This window comes from Meleagris gallopavo, chromosome 21 (assembly GCF_905368555.1).
Source record: "Meleagris gallopavo chromosome 21, MGAL_WU_HG_1.1, whole genome shotgun sequence".
NCBI lineage: Eukaryota > Metazoa > Chordata > Aves > Galliformes > Phasianidae > Meleagris > Meleagris gallopavo.
In genome coordinates, this window is record NC_139424.1 from 7,006,285 (window position 1) to 7,032,800 (window position 26,516).

The 26,516-nt window shown below is 53.8% G+C and overlaps 1 protein-coding gene across 2 annotated transcripts; it reads left to right on the top strand.

Annotated features, from left to right (window-relative positions):
• Positions 1-8,510: 8,510 nt before the first annotated feature.
• On the top strand, positions 8,511-26,294 carry DOC2B (double C2 domain beta). 2 transcript variants are annotated; one of them, XM_019621859.2, is made up of 10 exons: positions 8,512-9,058; positions 14,911-14,990; positions 15,870-15,893; positions 17,487-17,561; positions 18,574-18,683; positions 22,600-22,726; positions 22,872-23,029; positions 23,591-23,672; positions 23,829-23,925; positions 24,738-26,294. In XM_019621859.2, exons 1-10 carry the CDS (start codon positions 8,728-8,730, stop codon positions 24,872-24,874), a joined length of 1,221 nt encoding a protein of 406 aa, XP_019477404.2. In that variant the 5' UTR covers positions 8,512-8,727; the 3' UTR covers positions 24,875-26,294. The 2 variants fall into 2 exon arrangements, with proteins under 2 accessions (XP_085097144.1, XP_019477404.2); XM_085241018.1 differs by lacking the exon at positions 15,870-15,893 and having other exon boundaries at positions 8,511-9,058.
• The last annotated feature ends 222 nt before the right edge of the window (positions 26,295-26,516 follow it).

Sequence of the window (26,516 nt, forward strand, 5' to 3'; positions counted from 1 at the left end):
ACTGAGCGTGCACAGCCCTGGCTGCTCCGTCTTCCCTTCTACCCTGCGTTCAGCTTCAAGGTTTCACAGAGCTTTTCCATCTGTTTGGCTTTTCCTGTTCTAAAAGCACCTCAATGGTTACTGTTGGGATTGTTCTGCTGGGGAGCTGCCGTTAGTCCAAGGATGAAGAACTCCCAGAACCCACCATCTCTTGTGCCATCCTGCCTGGTCAATGCTCTGCTTACCATGAAAACAACCAGCATGTGAGAAAGTCAGCTGTGGGATCTCAGAGCCGAAAGCACTGGGTGTAAGCTGCCAAGTTTGGGTTTGCTTTGCAACTACAGACTGAAGGGAAAGGGAATTCTTCCTACATCGGAGCTGCGTGCCATGGTTCAGCACACCAGGGCACATAAATCCCACTGATATTCAGATGGTATTTTTCATGAGTGCTATGGAAGAAGAGGTTTGGAAGCTGTCTGGAAGGGCTGATGCTGCAGTCAGATAACAAGCCTTTCAGCAGGTGCAAGATGCCAGGCAATGGGTAAGTATCTTGCAGGAGGCTCCTCTCTAGAGCTGTTGATTCGCATTCGTCCCTGACCACGGGCTGATTAGCAGTATGTTCAGGTAGCACCGAGATGCCTGCGATGCTTGAGAGGCAGAAGATGATGATATTGCAGTGTACACCCACAGCAGCCCGGAGGTGGGAGCATGACGTGTGCTGCCTGCCAGCACCCAGGCAGCCCCACACCCAAACCCTTGCTCTGCACTTTCACACTGCAGAAGAAATTCCTCTTACTGCCTTCATAGCAGAGAACCAACAGAACCAGGGCAGCTGTGTGACACCAAGGCTCTGTGCTTTTGTTTGAAGGCACCCACACTGCATTTCTTTTCCTTCTCCCAATCCCTGCCTGGCACTGAGAACTGTCTGTAAAACCTTGGCATGCAGCAGATAGGCAGCACCTCTGCCCCTTCCCACTCTTGTCCCTGGACTGGAGCTTTCCTGCTGCTCAGAGCCACCTGGGTGCTGCCACAGGGCCTTCCCATCAGGGCAGGCTGCAGCTCTGGGCAATTCTCACTTCTCCTTGCACACAGTGACAGACCTCTGCCCCATCCTGCTGGAGAAACCTGTTCAACAGGAGCTTCTGCTGCCTCTGGGCTGGGTTTGCACCCATGGCCATTCTCGTGCTGCCTCAAAGGATGGAAAAATAAACCAAGAAACACAAACAAGGACTGTAAATCTTTCTGGCTGCATCTGGGTGATATCTGTTTAATTAGCATCACCAAGCCACCTTGATGTAGTAAGTGCTAAGTAGGAAACTCACTCATTTTCCTGTTTTGATAGCAGGTGACTCGCGAGCTGTTCAGATTCCCACCTTGCGCCTGTTTTTTCTGCACTCCCCATAATTGCTGCTTGCTATGTAAAGAATGAGCTGCTGGGCTCATCAAATGCCTCTGCACCAGGAGGAGCTGCCCCAGCCCTCTGCACACCTGGGTGTGCAGGACATGGGGGGCTGCAAAGCTCTTTTAATATACCCAAGACCACACTGTAGTCAATGTGGTGCTCTCAGGGCTGGTGCTGAGCACAAGCTGCTTTCTATTCCCTCTTACCACTGTGCTGTGGCTTTGGGTTGTTACCCATGGGACAAATAAAAACACCTTTGAGAGGATTTGTGTTCTTATCTCACCCCCACATATTGCGGAACAGGGATCTTTTTAGCACTGATGATGCCTTGAGTTATGGGATGCTTGGCCTCGACCTGCCAGGGCTCCCAGCACTACATCCCACTGCTCCACGCTGACCTATCACTGCAGGAGGCAGTGGGATTAGGATGATGGAGTGCTCTGAGAGGATAAACAATAATGATGCTACATCGGCGCCGCCCAAACAATGCCTCTCTCTTTCATGTTTTCTTTTTCTGCTCGTTTGCTATTCAAGTGTAATAAGATCAGCACGGATAATTTGTGTATTCATACAGAGCATCATTTTCCCTCCTGTGCCTCACCAGCTGCACTGCAGTCAGAAAAGCAAATGCGCACTTGCTTTTGCATGGTTATGAATGGGTGCATCTGTTTCTCAAAGGCAGGGAGGGGAGAGTGAGAGGGCTGGAAAGGGAAAGCAGAAGTCAGATGTTGCCCATCTCAGTGCCTCTGCGAAGTGGAAAACATATGGGACTCTGATTTTTTTCAGCACGCTCCATACCCCATATTGGTGTATTTGATGCCAGTTCTGCTCTCACCGTGCTGCCTTGCATCCTCTCCATGCACAGCTTTGGGAAGAGCTAGGCTCTGACCTCTTCAAGTACCAGCAGCTGTGTTCCCAAGCCCGTGTTCCCCAGGCTCTGCCTCAGGGTCCTTGCAGCATCCCCAGCACTGCAGGAAGAGAAGCAGGTTGTGAAGCAGCAGGCCTGGTTTACTGGGCTTGCCTCCCTTCCCTGCTTTTTCTTTTCTGAAATGTCCACCGCAAAAGACAGGGAGGGGAATGGGGTTAATTTGCTGCTGTTATCTGGTGCCTCCAGCTGGGAGCCACACTGACAGCCCCAGGCTGATCAAACACTCCGACAGTCAGCGTTCAGCATCCCATCTTCACAGCCATAAATCACATAGGTGCTATGCCCCACGTCCCAGCAGTGATGCATATGTGCACCCCCTCCTCCTGGTGCCGTGTTCCCACCTTCACTGCCTGGAGCCCTTGGCATCAGCACCTGGTGGCAGCCATGCAAACAGTGCTCTTCCTTTGAGCCAGAAACTATGGTTTTCTTCCTCTCTCCCACTAAGATCAGGTCCATCTGACCTCTCAGACAGGTTTTGTCTCCACTTCTCATACACAAGTCCAGAAGTTTCCAGGTACTGAGATTGCTTTGAGGTGAAGTACCATACGTGCCAGCAAAAGCGTGGGCTGCAAGTTCACTAAAGCCACATGGAGCTCCCAGCTGCCCTCCAGCCAGCGTTCTTGACATGTTTGTTTAAAGTCTCGAAACATCCCCCACTTTAATAGCTTGGGCCATTAAAGCAGAGGGATGCTAACTAACAGGCTTTGAAGGTTCGGAGGATGCTCAGAGCAGGTGGGTGGGAAACGCTGTGGCTGAGGCCAAATGCCTCTGCTCTGTGCTGCAGCACCAGGGCTGTGCTTCCTTGCTGCTGGGATGTTCTGCAGCCCAACACGTTGGGGAGAGGGGTTCTGAGATGCTCAGAGCACAGCACTGCTTTCACCTACAGGAATAGTGTTTTCCTGCCTTTTCTTTGCTTTTCAACTTCTTCTAATCAAGAAGAAAAGAGAAGCCAAGCAGATGCATTTGGTTTGGGTGAAGAGAGCCCAGGGACGTCAGGCAGTAGGACTGGAGAAGCACTCCTGCCTACACAGCAGCATTGCTCCCTGCAGCAGCCGAGCACTTCAGGCTGTGCTGGGCTCACACATTTAATCCCAATAGCCTTCACCTTCCATGTGAAGCTGCGTCATCTCAGAGGCTTGCAGATAAGTCCCTGTTATTTGTAAAGTGTGCAGTGGTGTCCAGGCTGCAAGCTGCATCTGGAAATGGCCCAACTTGCTGCATCCAAGCTTTTTGCCCAGTTTTATCAGTGTTTGGAAGAACCCAAGAGAAATATAATGGGAGCTTTGGGGCTGGGGCTCTAAGATGCGATGGAAATTACAGCAATACCAGCAGGGTGGCACAATCCTAAACTACAGCAAACGAGAACAAGCAAAAACAGTGCACCCATAGACATACAAATAAAAGAAGAAAATCCACTTACCTTTGGAAGGTCTCTGGTAGACAGGGATCTCCAGCAAAATGCCCTCATCTCCACTGCCAGCCCTTAAATGAGATCTGGGAAGGGGTGGATCCTGGCTTTACCCCTTCTGAATTGCAAACACCTGAGTTCCCCTAGGTTGGCCCTGCCTTCTCACCAGGTGCTCGATTACTTCTTCCAGCCATGACTTAGCATTTCCGCTACAAGTGCATTAGAAAGCACTCAGGGATGCTCTGGAAATTAGGAATCAGGAATCAAGTAATCGAATCTCACTCCTCCCTTCCTATAAAAACAAATCATTGAATCAAAGGACACAGGGTAAGATCTCAGGAAGAACTACCCACGCATACGGGGCTTTGCTGGTTCTGTCCACAGCTGGGTTTCCCACGATGTGATCAGAAGAGCTTCATTGGGATGCAAATGGATGTAAATTCATGTCAACATATGTCCCGGCGCAGGTAGCGACTTGTACCCAAATTATGCAAATGTTCTAATCCAATAATGCTAATGTCATGATTAGCCAGCAACACGATGTTCACTGTATGGTTCCCTGGCTCTTACACCCATCACTGTCAGTGTGATTACCCCGAGCAGAGACCCGTGATGTCTGACGAGAGCAGTGATGTCCTGGGGATGCTGGGAAGGAAATGGTCCCTGGGAACGTGGTCTCAGAGAGCCTCTTCCATCTCCAGGGAGGCTGGGAGCAGGGAGCAGGCTCGGGAGAAGCCCTCAGAGCATCAGCAAGAGCATTTCAAAACATCCATGCTGTGATCGGATGAGCAGGACTAGCAGGGCCATCTAGTGACTCCTCTGTCTGCTTAATGACCTGGGAGGTGCCTCCCAGATGGCTTCGTTAGAAGAAATGGTTGAAACCTGCCCGCTTCTCCCTCCATATCCCACCCACGGGACCCTGCAGGTATGGGGCTGAGCCAGGAGGGAGCCCTGCAGAATGCAGCACAACTCAGCGCAGAGCTCTGGGTCTGTGACGGGCACCTTCAGCACTAACCAGGGGCTCAGGTTGGATCGCTTCTGGCAGGATATCAGCCTGATGTGTAGGTGGGAGAGGAGCTGCTATAATGCTCCGTAATGCAGCCCAATTGCTCTTTAATTCTGCCAAACTGAGATGTTGTCTCACAAATCCCCGGAGCTCAGGACGCTGCTGGTGATGGGTGGTCTTTCCCTCTGCTGGCATCCAGCTCCCTGCCCAAAATGCACGACGCCCGAAATGCCTCCTCCCACCGAAATGCCAGCAGAAAGTCTATCAATTTCCATGGTAACAGGGCCAGGCCCTAAATGCTGATGTTAACTCTGCTCCTGGACATGAACTGAGCCCGAATCACAGCCCCTGCTGAGGCCCCGCTGCAGGATGGATGGTGGCTCTGCTCCCCATCACCTGGTCCTGCTGGGAGAGGCAAACAAACCAGCACAGAGGCGAGCCAGCTGGGAAACCTCAGAGGATGCTGGCTCCAGCTCAGAAAGGCACCGGGAGCAGATAACATTAGCCTAATAGGAGTTGATGCAGCACAGAGCTCTCCCTTCCCTTGGCAGCGAGGGATCGGCGGTGCAGCAGGTGGTGGCTGTGCCTCCAGGTAGCAAAGTGCTGGCCCAGCTCTGTGCCCGACCCCAAACCCCAGTGTGCCTCTGCGTCCCGAACCCATGGAGTGAACCAGGCACTGCTGCCCTGCATCCCCACAACCCGGTGCTTTGAAAATCACAAAACGAAACGCCGACTATTTTGGGATTCGCATGGAAATGGCAACATATGGTGTGCGTTCAGCATCACGCCCTGCCCAAAGTCGGGCTGTTTTGGGCCCATCCCAAATAGCTCTGGATACAGCCAGGTAGCAGCCATCCCTGCTCGTCCAGAAACTGTGACACCAACCAGGATGGAGCCTCTCAGCACAATTCAGCCCCATTTCCCAGTTGTCATTACTGTTGTCGCTTTGTTTAGCACGCACAGGGGGTGTTGGAGCAGTTTGGATGTGACGCACACTTCCCTGGAGCCGAGGGCAGGACCTCTCACTGCTGCTGCTGTGTTGCATGCATTGCCAATCAATTAAGCCCCTTCTGCAATCACTTGAAGAAAGCCAAACACGTTTTCTGTCTATTAGCAGGGCAGGCTGAGGACAAGGCAAGTCCTGAACACCTAAATGTCACGCAGGGACTGGAGTCCTGGTGTCCTCTGCTCCTCCCATCTCAAGCAGGCAACCTTAATGCCTGCTGTGCCTTCAGTCAGGCCTGAAACCGGTGGGGCAAGAGCAGAAGAGATGCCTGAGCTGTGCAGGATGTGGCTGCCCTGTGTCACGGCTCTGCGTTCCAGCAGAGGTTTGGTTTTGAGCTGACAGAGTATGAAATAACCACGGGGTCGGTTGTTGAGTCTCTGATAAGCGATGGAGATGTGCTGTCGCGTCGCCGCACTTTCCATTTGGAAAGGAATGGATTAAGAAGGAATCAGCTCTCAATTTTGTCGACTTAAACCTGGAGTTTGACAGCAGAATTGGATGCTTAGTGATTGCTACAGCTTTGGCTGAAGTGTGTGCTGAGGGCAGGCTGGATTTTCGGGTGCGTGTTTCATTTACATGCTGCCTCATCCCGTTTGTGCAGCACTGCAGAGCTGTGTGGTGCAGAGAGAGGCTGGGATGTGTGTATGCAATGCTTCTGCCCCTTGCTCAAAACACTGAAATCAAGCTGAAGCCATCCCAGGGCAGGATCCATCCCTATGCCAGCACTGGAGCTGGAGCAGCTCCTGCTTTTGCCCTTCTCAGGGAGGGGTGAGGGATCACAGCAAGTCACATTCCAGAGCATTAGACAGACGGTGGGAATTAAAGGCTTTACCTGGCAGCCGGCTTTGTATCCCCGAGCCCTGCACTTGTCTCCCAGCCTGGTGCTATTTCTGTCCCATTACCTGCTGGCCATCACATGAGCCCACATGTGAGAGCCTGCGGGGCGAGCAGGTGGGAAGGGGCGGCTTAGCAAAGACAATCTGCTTTGGTTTGTGAGGTGGGGACTCACCAAAAGATGAGGAAAATCTCCAGCTGCTTTCGGGAGGCTCGGGACCTGATGGAAACTGGAAATTCCCACCTGGGCTATTAGCCTTGTTTTTGTTTCTTTCCATCTCTGTGTCTGGGGACGGGGCTGCCCATGGGGCCAATCCTGTCCTGACAGCAGGGAGCTCTGCCAGCCCCGAGTTCTGCCTTTGCTTTTCCCTCACTGATTCCCACATGCACCCTGCCTGTATGGCTGCACCCTGAGGGGCTGAGCATCACCCATCTGTGCTGCCGGGGCTGCAGAGCTCAGGGCCTCATCCCAACCCTACAGCCTCTATTTCCTGACTCGGCAAAGCAATCCTTCCCTGTTTGAGTTGCAAGCTATTGAAGAAAACATTTGAAATAATGATGCTCGTGTAATGGCAATAACGACATTAGGCGCTCGGACGTAACTCGATTTTATTTATTTATTTACATGCCCTTTATTTAAGAGGGAATTTGCTGCTATTTTCTGGGCTTCGGGCCCAATTTTTGCTTCTTGCTGCCTGCACCGCATCCTGGAGCCTGCGCTCAAAGATGGAGACTGAGTGTGGGAGCACCTCCAGGCCGGGCAGCACGGAGCCTCCACCCCTCACCCTCACCACTACCTGGCTGCACTGTGTCCAGGTGCAGGGCAATGACAGATTTGGATGCTTCTGGAGAAACGTTTTGCTTCCAGGCAAGGAACGAATGGGGGGAGTTTGCCGAGTGTCAGAGCGTTATGAGTCAGGGAAGTCCATTAACATTTACCAAAACCTGAATGAGAAATGGAATTTTTCATTAGACAAAGAGGTGGTGCGTCACTTTGCTGGGTTTGGGGGGAAGATCTCCAAAGAACGAAGCTTTATTTTTAGGAGACATCTGCATGCCAGGCTGCAGGAGGCTGCAGTTCCGTGCACATTGCCATGGGCTCTGCATGCTGTTGGGTCACCTGGTGGTGCTGCCCATGGTTATCATGACACGGCCGTGACACCTGGCGTGTCCCCACGTCACATCAGAGCCAGCACTGAGCTGCAGCACTGGAGCTGCCCTCTCACTCACTTTTTGCACCACGCTCTCATAGCTGTTCTCTTCCAACACTCCTTGCTCAAAAATCCACTCCTGGCGTCACGTGGAAGCGCAGATGCATCGATGGAGCACAGGAGCTCAGGTGGAAGCACCAGTTGGAGGCAGCTCTGCCAGCATGCTGCAGCGTTCTCTTGCTGCTACCTCACTGGGCAGCCTGCCCATGTCCCTGTCCCTATCCCTGCCCATGTCCATGTCCCTGTTCCTACCCAGGGAGCATGGGGACGTCACACCACGATGCTTTTCCCTCTACCTCGCTCTGTGCCACAAGCATCCAAGCACCACGTGTTGCTCCATCCTCTGGTGCAGGCGTTTCTGCAGGGGGCACAGAGAGGGCTGAGCGCTCAGCACGTGGCACGGCACCTCCTGGGCACAGCCGTGGGGCACGGGGACAACGCGGTCCCCTGAAGCCAGGTCAGCTCCATCCCAACCCACGACTGTGGGGATGCAGCACAGCGGAACGGGGCTCCTTGTGATGCGCTGTGACCTTCCTTCCTTTGAGGGGCTCGGGAAACAGTGTGCTGCAATCGGGAGCCAAGAGAATCGGTGAGGGCTCTCAGCCCCCCGTGGCCGTGCTGGGGAAGGGGCAGTGAGCAGATGCCCATCCCAGAGCCCGGGTCCGGCCACAGCCCTCATTCCTCCGCTGCCGGTGCCGCTTTGTTGCTAGCTGGTGACATCACCCAGAGCCCACCCCCTGCCTCCCAGCCGTCGCTCCGTCTCGCTCACTCCTTCGCAGGCAGAGCTGGCAGGATCGGGGCTGTGCGAGCGCCGGGGCGAGCGGCAGCAGCATGCGTGCGGCGGCCGAGGCTGAGGGCACGAGAACCACGTAGGAGCCCGGCGGAGCCCGTGCCCACCGCCACCACCGTCGTGGCCTCCTCGCTTCTCCGGGGACGCCGGGACAGCCGCATGCATGACACTCCGAAAAGGAGAGAAAACGACCATAAGTATCCAGGAGCACATGGCTATCGACGTCTGCCCCGGCCCCATCAAACCCATCAAGCAGATTTCCGATTACTTTCCCCGCTTCCCCCGCGGGCTCCCCGCTGCCGTCGGCCGCAGCGGTACGTTGCGTCCTGCGGTCAGTCAGCCCTCGGTCGGCCCCACCGAGACGCCCCGCGAGGATGACGAGGATGTGGACCAGCTCTTTGGGGCGTATGGCACTACGCCCGCCCCGCCGCCAGCCAAGTGCCCTCCAGCCGAGGAGGCGGTGGACCCGGAGGGCTACGAGTCCGACGACTGCAGTGAGTCGCCAAGTTGGCGCGGGGAGTTTGCGGGGTGCGGGTCTGCGGGTCGGTCCCCATCTCGCTGACCTTCCTGGTGCCGACTGCCTGTCATGGCATTGCACTGCAGCGGTGACAAACCCTGTGCTGTCACCGTAGTGCTGCCCCTTGGGGGAGGTGGGGGGGTTGTAGCTAAGAGCATCCCTGCCGCAGCCAGGCTGGGCGCTGGACCCAAACTGGGGAAGTCTCCCGAGAGCCACCAGTTGCTGCGTTTGCCGTTGCGGCCGCTTCCCTGCCTCGGCCCCGCTCCTTGCCCTCTCCGGTGGCTGCTGGCTGGGCTTGGACTCTTTGCTTCATCCCTGAGGGGTGCTCAGCCAGTGATGGGCATTGCCCGGCTTGGAATGGCACCCACCGGGAATCGCTGCCTTCAGCCTCTGCAAACTCTTCTCACCATTCCTCACCCACTGACACAGATCTGCATCACAGGGGCTGGGGGCATCCGAGCCCAGCTCCAGCAGATGCAGGTGTTTGCAGCTCGGTTTAACCCCTCCCCATCCAAAACGTCCTTCCCACCCGGCTCGGTGCAGCTTGCAGGGCTGCAGAGCAGCTGCTGTCTGGCTCTGCCAGCCGTGGCGGTTGGGGTAGCATCACTGCCCTCCAGCTCAGATACAAACCAAGGTCTCCGCTCAGCCCAACCCTTAGGAGCCAGATTCTGCCCGGGGCTGAGCACAAAGTTTGCAGCCCGGAGGTGATGGGGGAAGCAGGCAGTGCTGCTGAGCGGCGCAGCATGCGCATCTACAGGGAAGGGGCAGGCTGAGCTCCCACCGAGCAGAGCTGTTTACGGCCCCGTGCCAGGCAGGCGCTGGCTTTTCCTGTGCCAAACGTTCCAGCCCCACCTGGGCATCTCTCCCGGCGCTGGATGGCTGCCAGTTGGGTCCTGAGCACTGTCCCAGGCAGTGAGCTGCTGTGCCCTGTGCTGCCTGCGGCCAGGGGATGCTGGGCTATGGGTGTGAGCCCCACGGAGGCACTGCCTCCTTCCCAGCCCAGAGTAGGGGTCGTGTCAGCCTATGAGGAGGAGGAGAGCAGCTTTGTGCCCAGGGAGCTATTCCCTACTAAGCCATGTTTGTCCCAGCCAGGCAGTTAGCAGCGACTTTAACCGGATTTGGGTTATTTGCTGCTCTAATTATCAGATTGCCTTGGCTCGTGCTGGCAATAGGAATGGGGGCAGTCGGGCTGTAGGGCAGAGGTGTGCATGGGATCTGATGTGCTCAGGGCCACGTCGCTTCCACCAACACCCATGGGTGCTGCCATCCATGCACTGGTGATGCTGGAAGCCGTGGGCTGTGTGCTGGGTGCCAGCACTGGGAGCAGCATTCCCTGCAGTGTAACAGGTGTCAGCAGCACTGCTGGGCTCCTTAGTCGGATGTGCTGGGTCCTCCCCTGGCATGGCAGGCTCTCAGCCAGGGGACAGAGCAGAATGACCCTGGCTGCTATTAGGACACAAATGCATGGGGTGAGCCTATTCCTCCTCTGCGGTCAGCAGCCATCCATAAAAGCCAGCCGACGGCTTTCTGGCCCCGTTTCACCACCAGGGAGCTGGGTGGGGATTTGTGCTGATCTGAGGCTCAGCTGGGCTGGGGAGTGTCTTGCAGTCCCCCACATCCTCAGTGGGTGATTCAGGGCTGCATTAGTCACCTGCACTGCGCATTCCCTGGGACCCATCCCAGTGTGGATGGCAGGCTGGTGGTGGTGGTATAGCCAGCATCCCTGGTGGGGGTGTGGGGACGGCAGTGCTGGGGCTGGGACAGCACCCAAGGGCCACCCACTGCAGTGCCCAGGTGACACCTCTATGGGTGTCTTGAGTATCTCCACCTTGGCCTCTGCTTTGGTGCAGCTAGGCTGGGATGTGCCAAGTATCATTCTTTAGGGATGCTCCAGACATCACCCCAAGGGATGCTCCATGCATCACTCCATAGAGATGCTCCCTCCCAGTGCAGCCCCAAAGAGGTGTGGGGTTTGTCCCATCTCCTGTGGGTGTCACAGTGCTGGGAGGATTTGAGCTGCCTCTGGTTGGGGAGATGCAGCATTTATTCAGGTTTCCCTACACATATTCCTGCCTGGTGTTACTCCACAGCTCCAAGCCACAGCTGCTGTCCCTCCCCATCCCTTTGCCCATCCACCAGCTGCCAGCCATGGCTCCCACCCCATGGAAGAGAGGGGGCTCAGTCTGCAGCTCATGGCTGGGATCAGGGCACTGGGGTTATTTAGGAAGGCTCTACTTTATCACAAAGTTATAATTAGGGAGGCAAAGTGATAACGTGGGTATTAATTACTGGCTGCTTAAGGACAGACAGGATAATGATGGTGTTGTGGGGTACCCAGCAGACGGGGAAAGAGGGGGATGCGTGGAAGGGAGACACACATTGTGGGGATGGGGATATTTACATCTGATCACAACTCCTTCACACATTTATAACCTTTCAATCATCTTTTCAATCTGGAGAAGGGCAAAAGAAGTACGGGGTTTTAGTCAGCAAACTGAACCAACCCCCACCCAGATCGGCCCAAATCGCACCGTGGTTCTGCTGGTGCTGACTGCACATGCGTGGTGTTGGTGTCATCCCCAGCATGGGGACAAAAGGGACTCTGGTCAGCATCCATCCTCCAGGGGAGGGCCAGTGCCAGCACCAGGGGCCTCCCGCATCTTTCATCTCTGTATTTAAGGCTGAGAGCAGTTTATTTTTTTTTTGGGGTGGAGGGAGGTGTTATTAATTGCAATACTGTATTTCATTAAAGGGAGAGAGAGGGAGAGATTTGAAGGCCATCTCCAAATTGAAATTGCTGAAAGTCTAATTGCTGCTGACATCAGGGACCATTTAGTGCTGTAAAACATAATTGCATCTCTGAACTGTTCCTAGCAGATAAGTGTTCCTCTGAACACTCCTCCTGGAGAAGACAGAGGAGCTGATGAGCATCCATCAAACAGCTCCAGGAAGGAGCAGCTCCCTGTGCCGGAGCGTGTCAGGGATGAAGAAATATCGATTGCTGTCAATTTGGGGGAAAAAACCCACCCCATCAAGTGGGCTGTTGGCCAGGGGTGAACCCAGGGGCTCTCAGAACCCACCGGCCATGGTGATCCATGGCTGCCCGGCTTGGAAATGGCACAGATCCTTTCTGTTCTTCCTGCGGAGTCATTTGCTGACATTTTGCATGGGGCTGTAAGCGCACAGAATCACTCGCTGCCTTTCAGGACCTTTAAAGCGATCTCTGTCACAGAAGGAAATGAAAGCAATGGGAGAATGGGGACCAATCTTTTATAGCACATTAAAAAATACCCAGTTTGAAGGTTACTGAACCTGTGCCTTCTGTAAGGGAGCCCTAATCCAGACAATCCCCTGCCGTCTCTTTACCGCTCCGCTCTGATCTCCCTGGCACAAAATCCATGAGCAGATTATCTTGGGAGCACCAGTGCTGATAAGCAGAGGGACTTAAGGCCTTTGGGCTTCTTTTTAATTAGTCCTGTAGTGAGTTTTTGCACTTTTTCGCAGAGCGCCGCTTTGCTGGGCTTTCTAATGGCAGCGACGACGCAGAAGGTTCCTCAGTTTTGGAAGGGAAAATGCCATCGCTGCCTTCCTCTGTGAGCTGTGCCCAAGTTTCTGTGCTGCTCTGGGGCCACTCGTGCCCAAAGGTCCATGGTGGAAGATGCCACGTTCCGTGCAAGTCAGATTTGGTTCTCTTCCTAGCACCGTTGGTGGCACCTTCCCATCCATCTCTCCCACTTCGTGGCTGGGAAGGAGGGTCAGAACCTGCTAATGAGTTCACAGCTCCTAATGGTTGTTTTATCACTGGAGCAGAATAATCATAATAATAATGATACCTCCTGCCTGCTGTTTGGTGAGCGCTAAGCTGCCTTTGTGATGCCTGACAAAGGCATTTATTTACATTATTTTTTATTTGCAGTCTGTGTGATTAGAGGGCAGCATTCAGAATAGTCCAGCAGAGTTAAATATGTCTGGTAACAGTGCTTCTTGCCTAATTGCTGCCCTTTTCTTTTTTAGGCACTTGCTCCCCTAATTAAAAGCACAATCCACTTCCATCTCAGCTGCGAGGATGGCTGGGAGGGGGAAAGCAATAACCACAATAACAGCAATGAAAGCAATAAAAGCGGACAGCTTGGTTTCTTGGGAATCAAAACTCACTTGCTCCTGCACTACCAATGCCCATCCTGCGGTGTGAAGCCACAGGCGTGCATCTGCTGCAGCACTGCATGGCTGGACATGGAGCTCTATTAGGATTTCCTGACCAAATCCAGTTTCCACACCAAGCCTTTACTTTGTTTTATCAGTTACCAAATCCAGCCATCCATGCCTCTTTCTATAATCAATACCAGAGTATGCTGGGGCTGGCTGAAGGGCTGGTGGGGACGGAGAGGCTGTGATTGTGGAGGGTTCATCTTCCATAAGCAAAGGGCTGGGTTTGTAAAGTTTGAATTTGGCATAAGCCCGTGATTTCCGTGGTGATATTTTGGGTGGTTTGGATAGATTGGGTGGTTGGGATGGTGATGGTTTGAGCGGTTTGGGTGATTTGTTGGTCTGGGTAGCAATGGTGTGGATGCATTGGGTTGTTTGATGGAGTGGGTGGTGATGGTTTGATGGTTTGGGTGGTTTGTTGGTTTGGATGGTGATGGTTTGGGTGGATTGGACGGTTTGCGTGGTGATGGTTTAGGTGGCAACGTTTTGGATGGCAATAATTTGGATGTTTTGGATGATTCAGGTGGTGATCATTTGATGGTTTGGGTGGAAGCATCTCTTGGACTGAACCCATGGGGAACTCAGGAGTTGTCGCGTGTTCAGCCTCAACCTGCATCCCTGCCACCTTCCTGAGCCCTGCGGGTGAACTCATGATTTATGACTTACCCGAACTGGCAGCTAACGTGCCATGAAATTACTCCAGAGCAAAGGAGGTGCATTACTCTGGCAGAAACCCCTCTGAATATTTGCTTTCCTTTGAAGGAAAAATATTTGCTCAGGAGCAGTGATTTCAGTTTGCTAGCAAGCAAACCTGTGGCTCGCGCGCGGCTGGGCTGGAAGATGGCTGTGAAATTACAGCACAGAGCTTTCAGTCCCCTGCACGGCCACCACCCCCGCAGAGCTGCTCTGCAGAGGCTTTGCAATGGGAAGAAAACCCCCAATTTCCTGCCACACGCTTTGTGCAATTTACCTCCTGGGCAGCGAGCCCTGCCTTGGTGTTAAGCAAAATTGCTCTGTTTTTTTGGTGGTTGTTTGTTTGTTTTTGGGGGGATGCAGGGAGGTAGGTTGCTCCGGCTTTTTCATTTCTTCTGTTGGTGTGACTTGCTCAGTATAAAGGGAAAGAATTTCTCAAACCCATTTAACTCCTGCTGCCGAGGTCCATGCATTGCCCTCCTGGCCTTTCCCCTTGCACCCATGCACCGCTGCAGCCAGATTGCCAACGCTGTAAGGGAGCACTGCTCTGTTTGAAAGCAGTTTTTTCATCTCAATCACAAAAGTATTTCCATTCTCACTGGGCTTAATGTACAGCTTGGAACTGGGAGAAGATCCCATTGGCAGATCATTTATTTGAAGGTGTCAGCGTGAAAATACGCATGAGGGGCATGGCAGCAGTGCTGCGGGATGTGCTGAGCGTGTGTCCCCATGGTGACTTGGCCACACTGCCCAAATATTCCCAGGAATGGGGAACAGCCCCCCAAGAGACCCTCTGCTTTGTCCCAGAGCTCGCTGGATGATGCTCTGCGTTCCTCCAACACTTTCATCCACTCCTTTTGCACTTGTTAGGCGAGAAGCCAGGTCGTACTGGATGTCTCTGATGAATAATGCCCCATGTCTCTCTCACAGCTGCTCTGGGAACACTGGATTTCAGCTTGCTCTATGACCAAGAGAACAACGCCCTGCACTGCACCATCAACAAGGCCAAGGTACGTATCGGCACCGGGTGAGTGAGGAGCAGAGCAGCAGTGGGCATTATGGGGCCATCAAAGCCCTGCTGAAAGCATGTGGCCCTTTCCTATACCCACATCCCCTCCAGCCCCAACTCCATCCCATGCCCACATCCCCTCTAGCCCCAACTCCATCCCACGCCCACATTTCCTCCAGTTCCATCCCACGCTTGCATCCCCTCCATCCCAGCCCCATCCCAATGCCTCGCTGGCTGCAGCTATTTATGTTTTTTTTTAGCAAAGCTCCCAACCCGATGTTGTTATTGACTTAACGCTGTGACCGGCTGTCAGTTTATAAATGGCTCTTTTAAATGCTGCTAATCACTGCCACAAAGTGCTCTGCCTCAGCTCCTTTGCCGTCTGCATGATTGAAGCAATTAGGGTGGTTTTTTTTTTGTTGTTTTTTTTTTTTTTTTTTGGTTTGGTGTGGGTTGTTTTTGGTTTTGTTGGTTTTGGGGTTGGTGGCTTTTTTGTGGTTTTTTTTTTTCTTCACATTGCAAAGCAGAACATCCAACAGAGGTCCTGACTGTGCCTCTGAATGCATGGAGCTTTGAGGCACTGCTCAGCTCCTGGCCTTCACCCAGCCTTGGGGCCTGGAGGGACCCCTCCCCACGATGTTGGGAAGGGCTGGGACTGCTGGACCAGGATCCCCTTCCATGCCCTGAGTTTCCCTCTGTGCACTCAGGAGCTGACCCTGCACACGGCATCGCCTTGCTCACGGTGCGGGACACCCCCCACCACGCTGACATTCAGGCGTTGCAGTCCTGTTCATTTCCATTCTGCTCTCATTCTCCCATTTTTCTCTTTTATTTACATCGCCATCTGCTCGCTCTCATTTCATCTCTCGCCTGGGGAAAGCTGCCAAAACTTGACTACAAAAAGGTAAGGGCCAGGACCCTGGCGGGCGGCGCGGGGCCGGAGCTGCAGAGCTGTAGGGTGGTGCTGGGACACGCATTGCCCTGGGCTGGGCTGGGCTGTGCTGCTCCATCATTTGTCTTCCTTCTTTAGACCACCGCCCCCCAGACAGCCCTCTCTTTTCCTTTTGTTCCTCCTGCTTCTCTAGTTTAATTCCCAGCAGTTTCACATCAGCTGGTGTTCCTTCTGAATCCCGTTATTGCAGTGGAGGGGGTTCGTGGGTTCTTGAAGGCACCAACCTGGGTTAAACCCAACCAGCTGTGGCCCAATGCCCCTTTTCTGCTCTGCAGCCATCAACTGCTGTGCTGAGCAGGAGCTCAGGGCTCATCCTTCCAGGGGTCGCCCTGATGGGTCTCTTTGTGCCTCAGTTCCCCTAACAGGGCACAGGGATACCTGCCTTGCCACTAAATCCTATTGATAATCCCTCGGCTCTCTCAGAGCTTTATGGCCTTCCGCGCAGTGAGGATGATGGCATTGTCACTCCTGGGGTCCTCATATTACTGCCAACCTCTCAAGGAGCTGGATGTGGCATTGGGACCCATTTTGCAGGCTCCATCCTCCATAGCACATCTGTTAAAAAAGCCTTTAATAGCCTTCTCAGAAGGTAATTTAATTGAACTGAATGGATGGGTGAATTACGGAGCTGCCTCTCTCTCTCCATCCATTTTCATGGGAATTTGCTTGCTCGCTTTATGATTTCATTTGCCATGCAGCATCCGGGCAGTGGGGCACGGAGCCTGCGAGCAGCACCCGCTTCTCTCTGCAGTGAATGAGCACTGAGCCCCAAATTAGGTGCTGAGCCCCAAATCAAGCGCTGAACCCGTGTTGGGGCCATCCCTGTGTGCCTCAGTGCCCCTGCAGCTCCGTTCTCCCTGTGCTCCCATGGCAGTGCTGGGGAGGTGATGCGAGCTGCGGTGCTGTCGAGGCAGAGCCATGCAGCCTACATTCACTGCTGATATTTTTATCCTGCTGGCTCTGGGTGAAAAGCCAAATCCTCTTTGCTGGGCACCATTTGGCCGCAGGGCAGAGCCCTCCCCGAGGTCAGCACATGGTCCCTGAGGCTCCAGGCTCGACAAGTTGTGGATGGAGCCCAGCTGGGGCTGGAAGTGCTGTCCCATGCACATGGAGCATGCGGCCATTTACCCATCTCCTCACTCTTATCCATCTTAAAGCAGCCCCTGCTTATGCTCTCATCCCACCCTGCCGTAGGGGCACAGTTCTGCCAGCTGCAGCCATGGAACAGTCCTGCAAGGCTCCCACACAGCCTGGGGGCATTTCTAGGGCTGCGATTCCCACCTGGGAACAGAAGCTCTGTTTGTTATGCTCCTGCATTGCTTCCCTTCACTGTGGAATTGACTTTGTGCAGGTTTGGGGCATCGCCCTGCCATCGCTTTCAGCTCCATGGTTGCTTGGAAGCCACACACAAAACCCATCACCAATTGGCACTGTGACCGTGCCATGGCTGTGCCACTCCGCTGAGGGCAGCGAGCAGCAGCACAGCCACAAACAGGATTGGGGATTGTTAGCTGCTCTAACCCTGCTCATCGCTCTCTCCCCCAGGGCCTGAAGCCAATGGATCACAACGGTTTGGCCGACCCCTATGTCAAGCTGCACTTGCTTCCCGGGGCCAGCAAGGTGAGATGCACTCACTTCTCCCTCCCTCCCCATCACTTTCCCCGCTGGAGCAGTGAGGGTTTCCCCGCTGGGAGCTGGGAGCAAACCGGCTCTGCTTTGCTTTGGTTTTGTCTTTCTTTTGCATGTTGAGCCCCTCCGATCGTAATAACGCGTGGTATCACTCGTAAGGGAAATATTTCCATCTCCTGAAGTTCAGTGCTTGCTGGAGAGAAGAGTAATTAAAGATATTGATGTGTAGTGAGAGCGCGGTGTAACTGATGGGGATGCGGAATTTAAATGCTAAATGTATGTGTGATGAATATTAATTACGCTCTCAGTTTACCACCAAAGGAAAGACCTTTTGGGGGGAGGTGTGTTTACTCGTTATGGTTCAGCCGAATTAATTCATAACGTTCAGGGCAGCAGAGGGAGTTTTTAACCACATTCTGAGTTCCGTGGGAAATAGGAGAGCTGTCAGCGCTTCCATTGCGCACCGCTCCCCTTCTTGTAGGCACACAGCTTAGGGGGGCTGGGCAGCACTGGGGCCATGCAGAGGGGAGAAGGCACACACACCAGGGCTGAGTATCACCCCTCCACTCCAGGGTGAAGGCTCAGGGTCTGTTTTCCTCTCCCCCGCCCCCAAAGTGGGGGTCCTACGCTCGCGGCTGCGCCTGCAGAGCTGCAGTGCTGGGAAGTGTTCCCCCCGCTAACAGAACGCATTAGAAGGAAGTTATTTACAGTTCTTATTTTGAGTCAGCCAGGGTTGGGAGCTGTGCTGGAAGCGGGAATGCAAAGTACCAGCCAGAACTGCAAATTGGTCGTTTTTAATGAACCTGAAAAGACGTGGTATTTTTTTTTCCCACCCCCCCCTCTCACTCCTGCTGTATAAATGCAATCCCTGCTCTCGCTGCCTCTGCCAAGACTCTGCTGCCTGGGCACCAGCAGGGGGGATGCAGGGCTGGGTGCTTTGGGAGAGGATGGGGGGCTCCCCGTGGGGCTGCCCGGCTCCCACTCACCTCCATCGCTTTTCCAGGCAAATAAGCTGCGGACCAAAACGCTGCGCAACACTCTGAACCCCACCTGGAATGAGACCCTCACCTACTACGGCATCACCGACGAGGACATGATCCGCAAAACGCTGCGGTAGGGCCTTGGGGACCCCCGGCACCTCTCCCTGCACCACCCATCATTCCCCTTTGGAGACATGGGTTCCTCCTGTCCCAGCTTTTGGGATGGAGCAGTGAACTGTTGCGATAAGAGACGTGTGTTCGGGCGTATTTCTCATCATCTCTGGTTGAGGTTTGGTCCCTGTGTGCTCAGCATCACACGGCATCACAGTGCTGGGAGAGCATCCCATGCAGGCTGGGAGATGGGGATCCACGTGCAGGCAGGCTGTCGTATCCTGGCCCCATCACATCGTGGATCCACCCCGCAGCCAGAACCCGGCCCTGCTGCTCCAAAGCTGCCCCTGGAGCTGATGGTTTCCCCCGTGCCCGCAGCGCAGCCCTGCTGGGGGAGCAGAGCCCACCTGTTGTCACAGTGTGTGTGCAGATGAGGAATTCAGCACCGTGGGTTATTATTTCACATGGAAAATATTAGTCATACTGAAAGCGCCGCAGGCTCGCCGGGCTGGAAAGCCTCTGGTTTATTATTATTAGCGGTGGGGATTTTTTTTTTTCCACTGCAGGCTTTGAAGTTTGCAGCCTCTCAAGCGTGGAAATCAGTTTGGGGGAGATGTTTGCTGAGATATGTGCTGAAATGCAGCAGGGAGCCCAACGCCCCAAACCACACTTTGCACTGCTGGTACCCTGCACGGCTGATGCAGGGATGCTGTGCCCGGTGCTGTGGTGTCCCTTCCTGCAGGCTCCTGTGGTCACAGCTCCTCCCTGGGATGGGTTTTGTGCCAGGAGAACAGAGAGAAGCAGTGGAGCTTTTGCTTTTCCTGGAAGTGGCTCTGGAGAAGAACAGCATTAGGGTAGAAGAAGCATCCTGGCTAGGGCTGCTGCACTGCATGGGCTGCTCCTCTGCTGATACAAAGCTTTGGGCTCCCATGGCTCCGTTCTTAATCTTGCATGAAGGAGCCAGCACTCAAAATTTGACTGCTTTTCATTTCCCCAAGAGCCGTTTCCCATCCTCCTCTTTCTTCTTCTCCACCTTCACAGCAGAAGGTATTGGTGAAGGAGATTTTCTTTATCCTGAGGCACGCTCAGATGAGATGCAGCTCCTTACAAATGAGGTAGAAAGTGCAGCTTTTGGTGTAACTCCTCTCTCAGATTGCCTGCTTTTTGGGGGAGGGGATGTTTGGTCGGGCAGAAGGTGCACATTGCATCTCCCAATGGATATGGAGGCAGATGTGTCTGGGTGGCAGCTCTGATGGGATGGGGCTGAGGGGTTCTGGGCACTTGGTGCTGGGCTGCAGAGGGGCAGAGCTGTGATTGTGGAATCCCTTCCACGGAAAAACAACAGCGTGGATCAAAGCACCGCAGTCTTTGCCTCCAAGCTGCCCAGGGAGCACGGGGCTTCAGGGCTGCAAAAGGACTCTCAGTGTTCCCTGCCCAGCTGGGCTGCTCCTGGCTGGGAACCCAGCACCAAACGTGGCCCTGTGGGGCAGCAGTGATTGATATACAAGTGATGAGCAAGCAGCATTTTGTTAATGAAGCAGCCCCCTCAAGCTCCCCCATCCTTCGGGTTTCAGGAAATGCAGCAGGTGGGAGGATCTTGAAGGGTCTCATCCATTCATCAAGCGAAGTCCCCGCGTCCAGTCCCAGCCCGAGCAGCAGGGCTGTCTGCTTTATGGGGCTGGGGGGGTATGCAGGGGGCATGGGAAACCAACAGGGACATGAATGTGGGCAGAATTCGATCACCTACATTTAAATAATCCCGTGTAATAGGCAGTAAATAGATCACATTGGTAATAAATACCAGAGCTGGCCGGGGACAGGATCTGATTATTCATATCTAGATATATTGGCAGAGCGATGCATTATTCATGTGCTACTCAGCGTGCCCGCGAATGCCAGGAATTCTTTGTTTAATCATGTGTTTGACAAACACCATGACTCATTACATATATTATTCAGAAAATAGTATTTGATCGGGTCCGAAAGGCACAGCACAGCTCCCTGGGCCGTGGGGTCCCAGGCTGCTCTGTGCTGGAGCCGTGTGGGCATTGCACTGCTGTGCTTTGTGCGCTCAGATGCAGAGCTTTTGGGATGGAGCCCAGCAATGAAACCTCACTTTGTTCCAGGGAGAGCTGGGCAGTCCCAGGCCGCTGTCTCTTCCCGTGTTCTTTATGACATGTAAGCATCATCCACGTCCTGCACATCCGCTGAGAGCTATCCAAGTTGCTATAGGGACCGCACGGGATCTTAGAGACAGGCGCAGCATCTCCGGCATCCGCTGCCTGCTCTGTGCATGCAGAAAAGGGTGGGGGGCCCCAGATGAGTTCCTCACTGACCTCATCCTCCTCTTTCTGCACCAGCAATAAGGCCGGAGCCGCTCCTTATGCGGGCTGACGCCGTGAGTCAGCAGTGGGGCGGCCGGAGCTGCAGTGAGTCAGGGCCGGAGCAGTGGGAGGGCAGCGAGTGGGGATGCTCGTGGGCATCCAATACCCCATCACAGTGCTCCCACAGCCCAGAACCCCCGCTGGAAGGTGTCAGAGCATGAGGAAGCGAGTTGTGTTGAAGGGAGAGGCGTGAGGGGGTGATGTTCCCGTTCGAGGGCTCACGCAGGGAGCGAGGGAGGCTGCTGGATTCTCTGTTTGTCATAGAGCTGATTTTCTAACCCAGGGCATATGAATTCCATCACAACGATTCCTTGTAATAAAATTCAAGCTGGTGTAATTGCATTATGCCCATTTCCAAGGGCAGGGCTGGGTTCGGAGCTGCATTCATCTGACTCACATTTCGGCACTGACGGGGCACCGCCAGCCCAACGTGGTTCAATAGAGAAGAACCAGGGCTGGGGCTGGCAGAGCAGCAGGCTGCCTTGGCTCCTCTGGGTGCTTTGGGGAGGCAGCCAGGAGAGTGTGGGGCAGGGGAACGTGTCACTCACATTGTCAGAAGGTAAAATCTGCATTGGCCTGGTGTAAGAGCAGAGCTGGCTCTGCGCTCAGTGCTCCCTCCCCACACGCACAGGTGATTGCCTCTTGTATGGAGTTACTGCTGCTCCTCTGCTGGTTTGGGTCTTTGAAAGAAAAAGAGTGGGAAGTAGAATAAAAAATAGTGAGCCTGCATTTCGGATTCTCTTTGAGAATTTGGTGTTTGGTGGGGTGTTTTTCTCTGGGAGTATCTATAGTAACGCTGCATTTGGTGATGGTTTTCTGGAGAGTGCTTTCCCCATGGCGAAAACCCTTGGCCTTTTTTCCCAACCCCTCTCCTCTGCCCGCTCCCCTGGCCTGGTGCTCCCCGTGCAGCACTGCTGAGCCATCCCTCACAGCACCTCTCCAGGTCCTTGTCCTCTGGTGGTCAAACTGCCAGTGGATGAACCACCCATCCATAGTGAAACCACCCATGGATAAACAGCCCAAACATAAACCTTCCATGGAGAAACCATCCGTGGATAAGTCATCCCTGAAGAAACCAACCATGGAGAACCCACTCATGGATAAACCACCAACAGAGAGATTCTCCACCCATGGATAAAACTCCCATGAAGAGATCACCTACCCGTGGATAAAACCATCCATGGAGAGATCCTCCACCCATGGGTAAACCACAGTGTGCCATTTGTTCCACTGACATGGGATTGAAGGGCACTATTTATCTGTAATTGAGTTTCCCTCTCCCAAATAGATCCCATTTACCAAAAACTGCTAAGGTGGAGAGCAGTCCTGCTGGCAGAAGAGAGATGGGCAGCAAGGGAAATGTCTGACAGAGAGGGAAATGGGCAGTGAAAGGATGGGAAGCTTGTAGGAACATCTAAAAAAGGGGTGAAGGAGAGGCTGGAAGACAAGGGAAACGTTGGTGGGAGAGGAGGCAGAGGGACCCCCGGTGATGTCCCCAGCAGCAGGGACACAGAGATAGCTGTGCCCTGCTCATGCTGCACTGTGTCCTCCCAGGATTTCTGTCTGCGACGAGGACAAGTTCCGCCACAACGAGTTCATCGGGGAGACGCGGATCCCACTGAAGAAGCTGAAGCCCAACCAGACCAAAAACTTCAGCATCTGCCTGGAGAAGCAGCTGCCGGTGAGTGGGAGGGGTCACAGCCGTGTCCCCGTGGGGCTGCGTGACACGGAAAGCGCATTGCAAACAGCACTGGGGCTGGTTTTGAACCCGGTGCATGCTCATGGAGTGGGCCAGCAACCCCAGACTGGGCACTTTCCCTCCCCAGATAGACAAAACAGAGGACAAGTCGCTGGAGGAGCGCGGCCGGATCCTCATCTCCCTCAAGTACAGCTCGCAGAAGCAGGGCCTGCTGGTGGGCATCATCCGCTGCGCCCACCTGGCTGCCATGGATGCCAATGGATACTCCGACCCCTATGTCAAGACGTGAGTGATGCTGGCAGTGCACCCCACCCCGCCCCTCCCCGAAATGAAAATTAAGCAATCTCATGAAGGGATGTAACTCACACCCATCCCTCACCCCTTGTCCCTGTCCCCCGTACTCTGGCCCAAAATTCAGCACTCATAGGGATGGTGTTTGTTGGGATGATGCTACCGAGATAAAATGCAGGCTGTGGGAGTTCAGTGGTGGAGTTTGTTGGCAGAATGCTTCCAGATTCTTTAATTGCTGTTCAGGACTGGAGACATTTATATAAAAACCCACCCCTTCTTTTCTGAATGCTCATAGGAACAGCTCAATCCCTAAAGCAAAAGAATGAGTCCTCATTTTTCGTGGTATTTTGGACGTAGATCGTGTCCGCAGGGCTGGCAGCTGAGCAGACAGACAAGCGATATTTCTTGGTGCAAACCCTAATTTTTAATGATGAGCAAAAGCTGGAAAGTGGTGCTAGCATGGGAACAGAGCCGGGGCACAGCAATGGGGAGGATGCTCCTGCTGCCTGCTGGCCCTGCGGCTGCGCGCTGATGTGGTGAGCCGTTTCCTTGCAGTTATTTGAAGCCAGATGAGGACAAGAAGTCAAAGCATAAGACGGCAGTGAAGAAGAAGACGCTGAACCCTGAATTTAACGAGGTGGGTCTGTGGTCCTCACCCACTGGGCTTTTCTCAGTGCTGTGAGTGAAAAGGAAAAATAAACCAACTTGGTCACTGCGGGAAGGGATGGAGGTGAGCTCCGTGGGCACTGGGCTCTGTGTGGGTTCAGACTGAGCACTCGTGGTCTCCCTGCAGGAGTTCTGCTATGAGATAAAGCATGGCGACCTGGCCAAAAAGACCTTGGAAGTCACCGTGTGGGACTACGACATCGGGAAATCAAATGACTTCATAGGTGAGTGGGGCCCCTCGGAGCACCAAATGTCTTACAGCTGTAGTGGAGAACAAACATTCCTTGCTTTTCTCTTCTTTCCCAATTTCTCCCCTGGCTTTTCTCCCAGTGGAGAAGCTGTCCCATCTCTGCCCCCTCACTCAATACCTCCCTTTTCCTTCTCTTTGTGCTCCTGCTGCCCCTGCTGTGTTCCTCTCCACTTTACCCCCCTTCCACCTCCCGTCCTGCCTCACCACCGTCCCTCTGTCCCAGCTGCTTCTTTCGTTCTTCACTTCTTCCTCTTCCCTTTCTCTATCTGAGGTTTCTCTCTTTTTCCCACTACCTTTTCTCTTCTCACGCTCATGTTTTTTAATCTCCATCTCATATGCCTACTCCTTTTTCACCTGCTGCCCTTCTCCATCCTCCTGCTTTGTGCTCCATCCCTACGTGCCTTCCTGCTGCTTTTCTGCTCTGCTTTCCTCCTCTTGCGCACCTGAGCCTCCTCTCCCCAACCCAAGCAGACAACAGCAGCTCATCCCCCATTCCTCATTTCCAGATTATTTTTCCTGGGGAAAAAAAAAATAAAAAAATAAAAAAATCCAATTGAACAGGGAGGTTTCATTTGTCTCTGTTGGATGTCTGGGCTTCAAAGTACCACCGAAGCGATGCTGTTAGCAGCTGCGGTGCTGTGTTGCTAACAGGAGCCCGATAGCTCTGCTGCCACAACTGCAAATGGGACCTGCGAGCGGGGGCCTTGGGAAGGGCTGGCACGGCTGCGTCCTGCTGTGCCCCAACGTGCCCTGTTGCACAGCCACCTCTTCTCTCTGTCTCTCAAGGTGGAGTCGTGCTGGGGATCAACGCCAAAGGCGAGCGGCTGAAGCACTGGTTTGACTGCCTGAAGAACAAGGACAAGAAAATCGAGCGCTGGCACACGCTGACAAACGAGCTGCCGGGGGCCGTCCTCAGCGACTGAGCACCCCGCACTGCTGGGGCTCACAGGGCTGCAGGGCACAGCTCTGTGCCGGAGAGGGGAGCGCTTCCCAGGGAGCAAGGCAGAGGCCTCGTGCTCTGCTCGATGGGTCCCATCCCCTGCAGCTTTTCCTGTGCACCTTACACACACCCGCAGGCATGCACACGCGTGCACACACACACACGCACACACACACGTGCACAACCACGTGCTTGCACACGCGTGCACACACACACTCAGCACACACCTGCATGCACACAGGTCCGACTCCTCTCCCAAACTCGTCGCTGTACTGACTTACCTTCTCGCTGCCTTGCAATTCAGTGGCAAAAATGAATGCATCAGTCTTCGTTTGTGTATCTACTACGAGCAAAAGGCGTCACTAAAACATGGGACTATTTTTCTGAGGCCGCCGTGCCCCGTTCCTGGTGGTTTGTCAGTCTTTGTGGTCTGGGCCTAAACAGTCTTATATGCATTTAAAGCTCCTCCGTCGGAATGACTGGGTTCTCTGGTAACATGGGAGGCTGTTGGCTTCTCTTCCAGACTATTTGTGCTCACCCTCTCTGACAATGCAGCTCGGCCTCCCTGGGATCTGCCACGAGGAATAAAGCAGGAACGGCTCCTGCTCCCTCCTGCTCTCCCTGCAAACCCTTCCCCAGAGCCTCCCAGCACACAGAACCCAATGAGGCACCGGCGGGTGAGAACTCTGCCAAATGCTGCACCTTGCCAGGAATATCAGAAGCCTTTAAACCTCAGTTCCTTCGGAGGATCTGCTGTCCCGTCCGGTCTCGATCTCTTCCCTACAGCTTCAGATCCGTGTAGCCGTGTGCGCGTGGGTGTCGACGACTTCCTTTCTGAAAGCAATCAGATCTCTGGAAACCTCTGTTGACTTTTCCAAGTTCCGATGGCGTTACACCATGTTTGATATTGGGGTCGGAGGGGGGGGGGAGAAAAACGTTCATAGGGTCTTTTTTAATAACTTCATATTTGTAATGCATTCTACAGATATGCATGGATTTTACTGGGATGCCAGCAGCGTGCCCATGAGGATGCTCCTGGTGCTCCAGCCCCATGCTGCCGGGGCTGATTTTGGGGTGCGGGAGCTCATGGAAAGTGGCCGTCAAGAAGTGATGGGATGGAGCAAATCCCAGCTGTGGCACGTGGGGTTCCTCACTTTGTACCGAAGCCTTTTCTAAGCAGACTGTCCGTGCATCCCAGCTGCATGCAGAGCGGTGGTCGTCGCGCCCGCCTTGTGACATGTTTGATACCAATGTTTTGCTACCATGTGAAGGCTGCAGAAATCGTCCTTACCTGCATCCTAAAGGAATTTTGTATTTCAGTATTATCTCTCTGTGTATTTTTTGTCAATTTGTTAATATTTATAACGAGAACCCAAAATAAAAAGGGGAAAAAAGAAAAAAAAGAGGTGCAGCTTATGAGTCTCGCCTTGGCCATACCACCTAATGCTTCTAAACCAGTGGGGATCGTTCTTCACCGCCTGCTCCTTTCTGCTGGACAGATCCCCAAAGGGGACTTTCAGGGTGAGGGATTAGGCAAGGGAGGATTAGACACCAAACCTCTAAGTTGCCATTAAGGTTGCATCACTCAGAGGTGCTGCATCAGCAGAAGGCCATTGGGGATGAGC

What these genes read in the sequence shown, in the direction of transcription:
- DOC2B (XM_019621859.2), top strand. Translation starts at nt 8,728, where the DNA reads ATGACACTCCGAAAAGGAGAGAAAACGACCATAAGTATCCAGGAGCAC. An exon ending in CAAAACTTGACTACAAAAAG is followed by an intron (nt 15,894 to 17,486) that starts GTAAGGGCCAGG and finishes TCTCTCCCCCAG; the next exon opens with GGCCTGAAGCCAATGGATCA. An exon ending in TCCGACCCCTATGTCAAGAC is followed by an intron (nt 23,030 to 23,590) that starts GTGAGTGATGCT and finishes GTTTCCTTGCAG; the next exon opens with TTATTTGAAGCCAGATGAGG.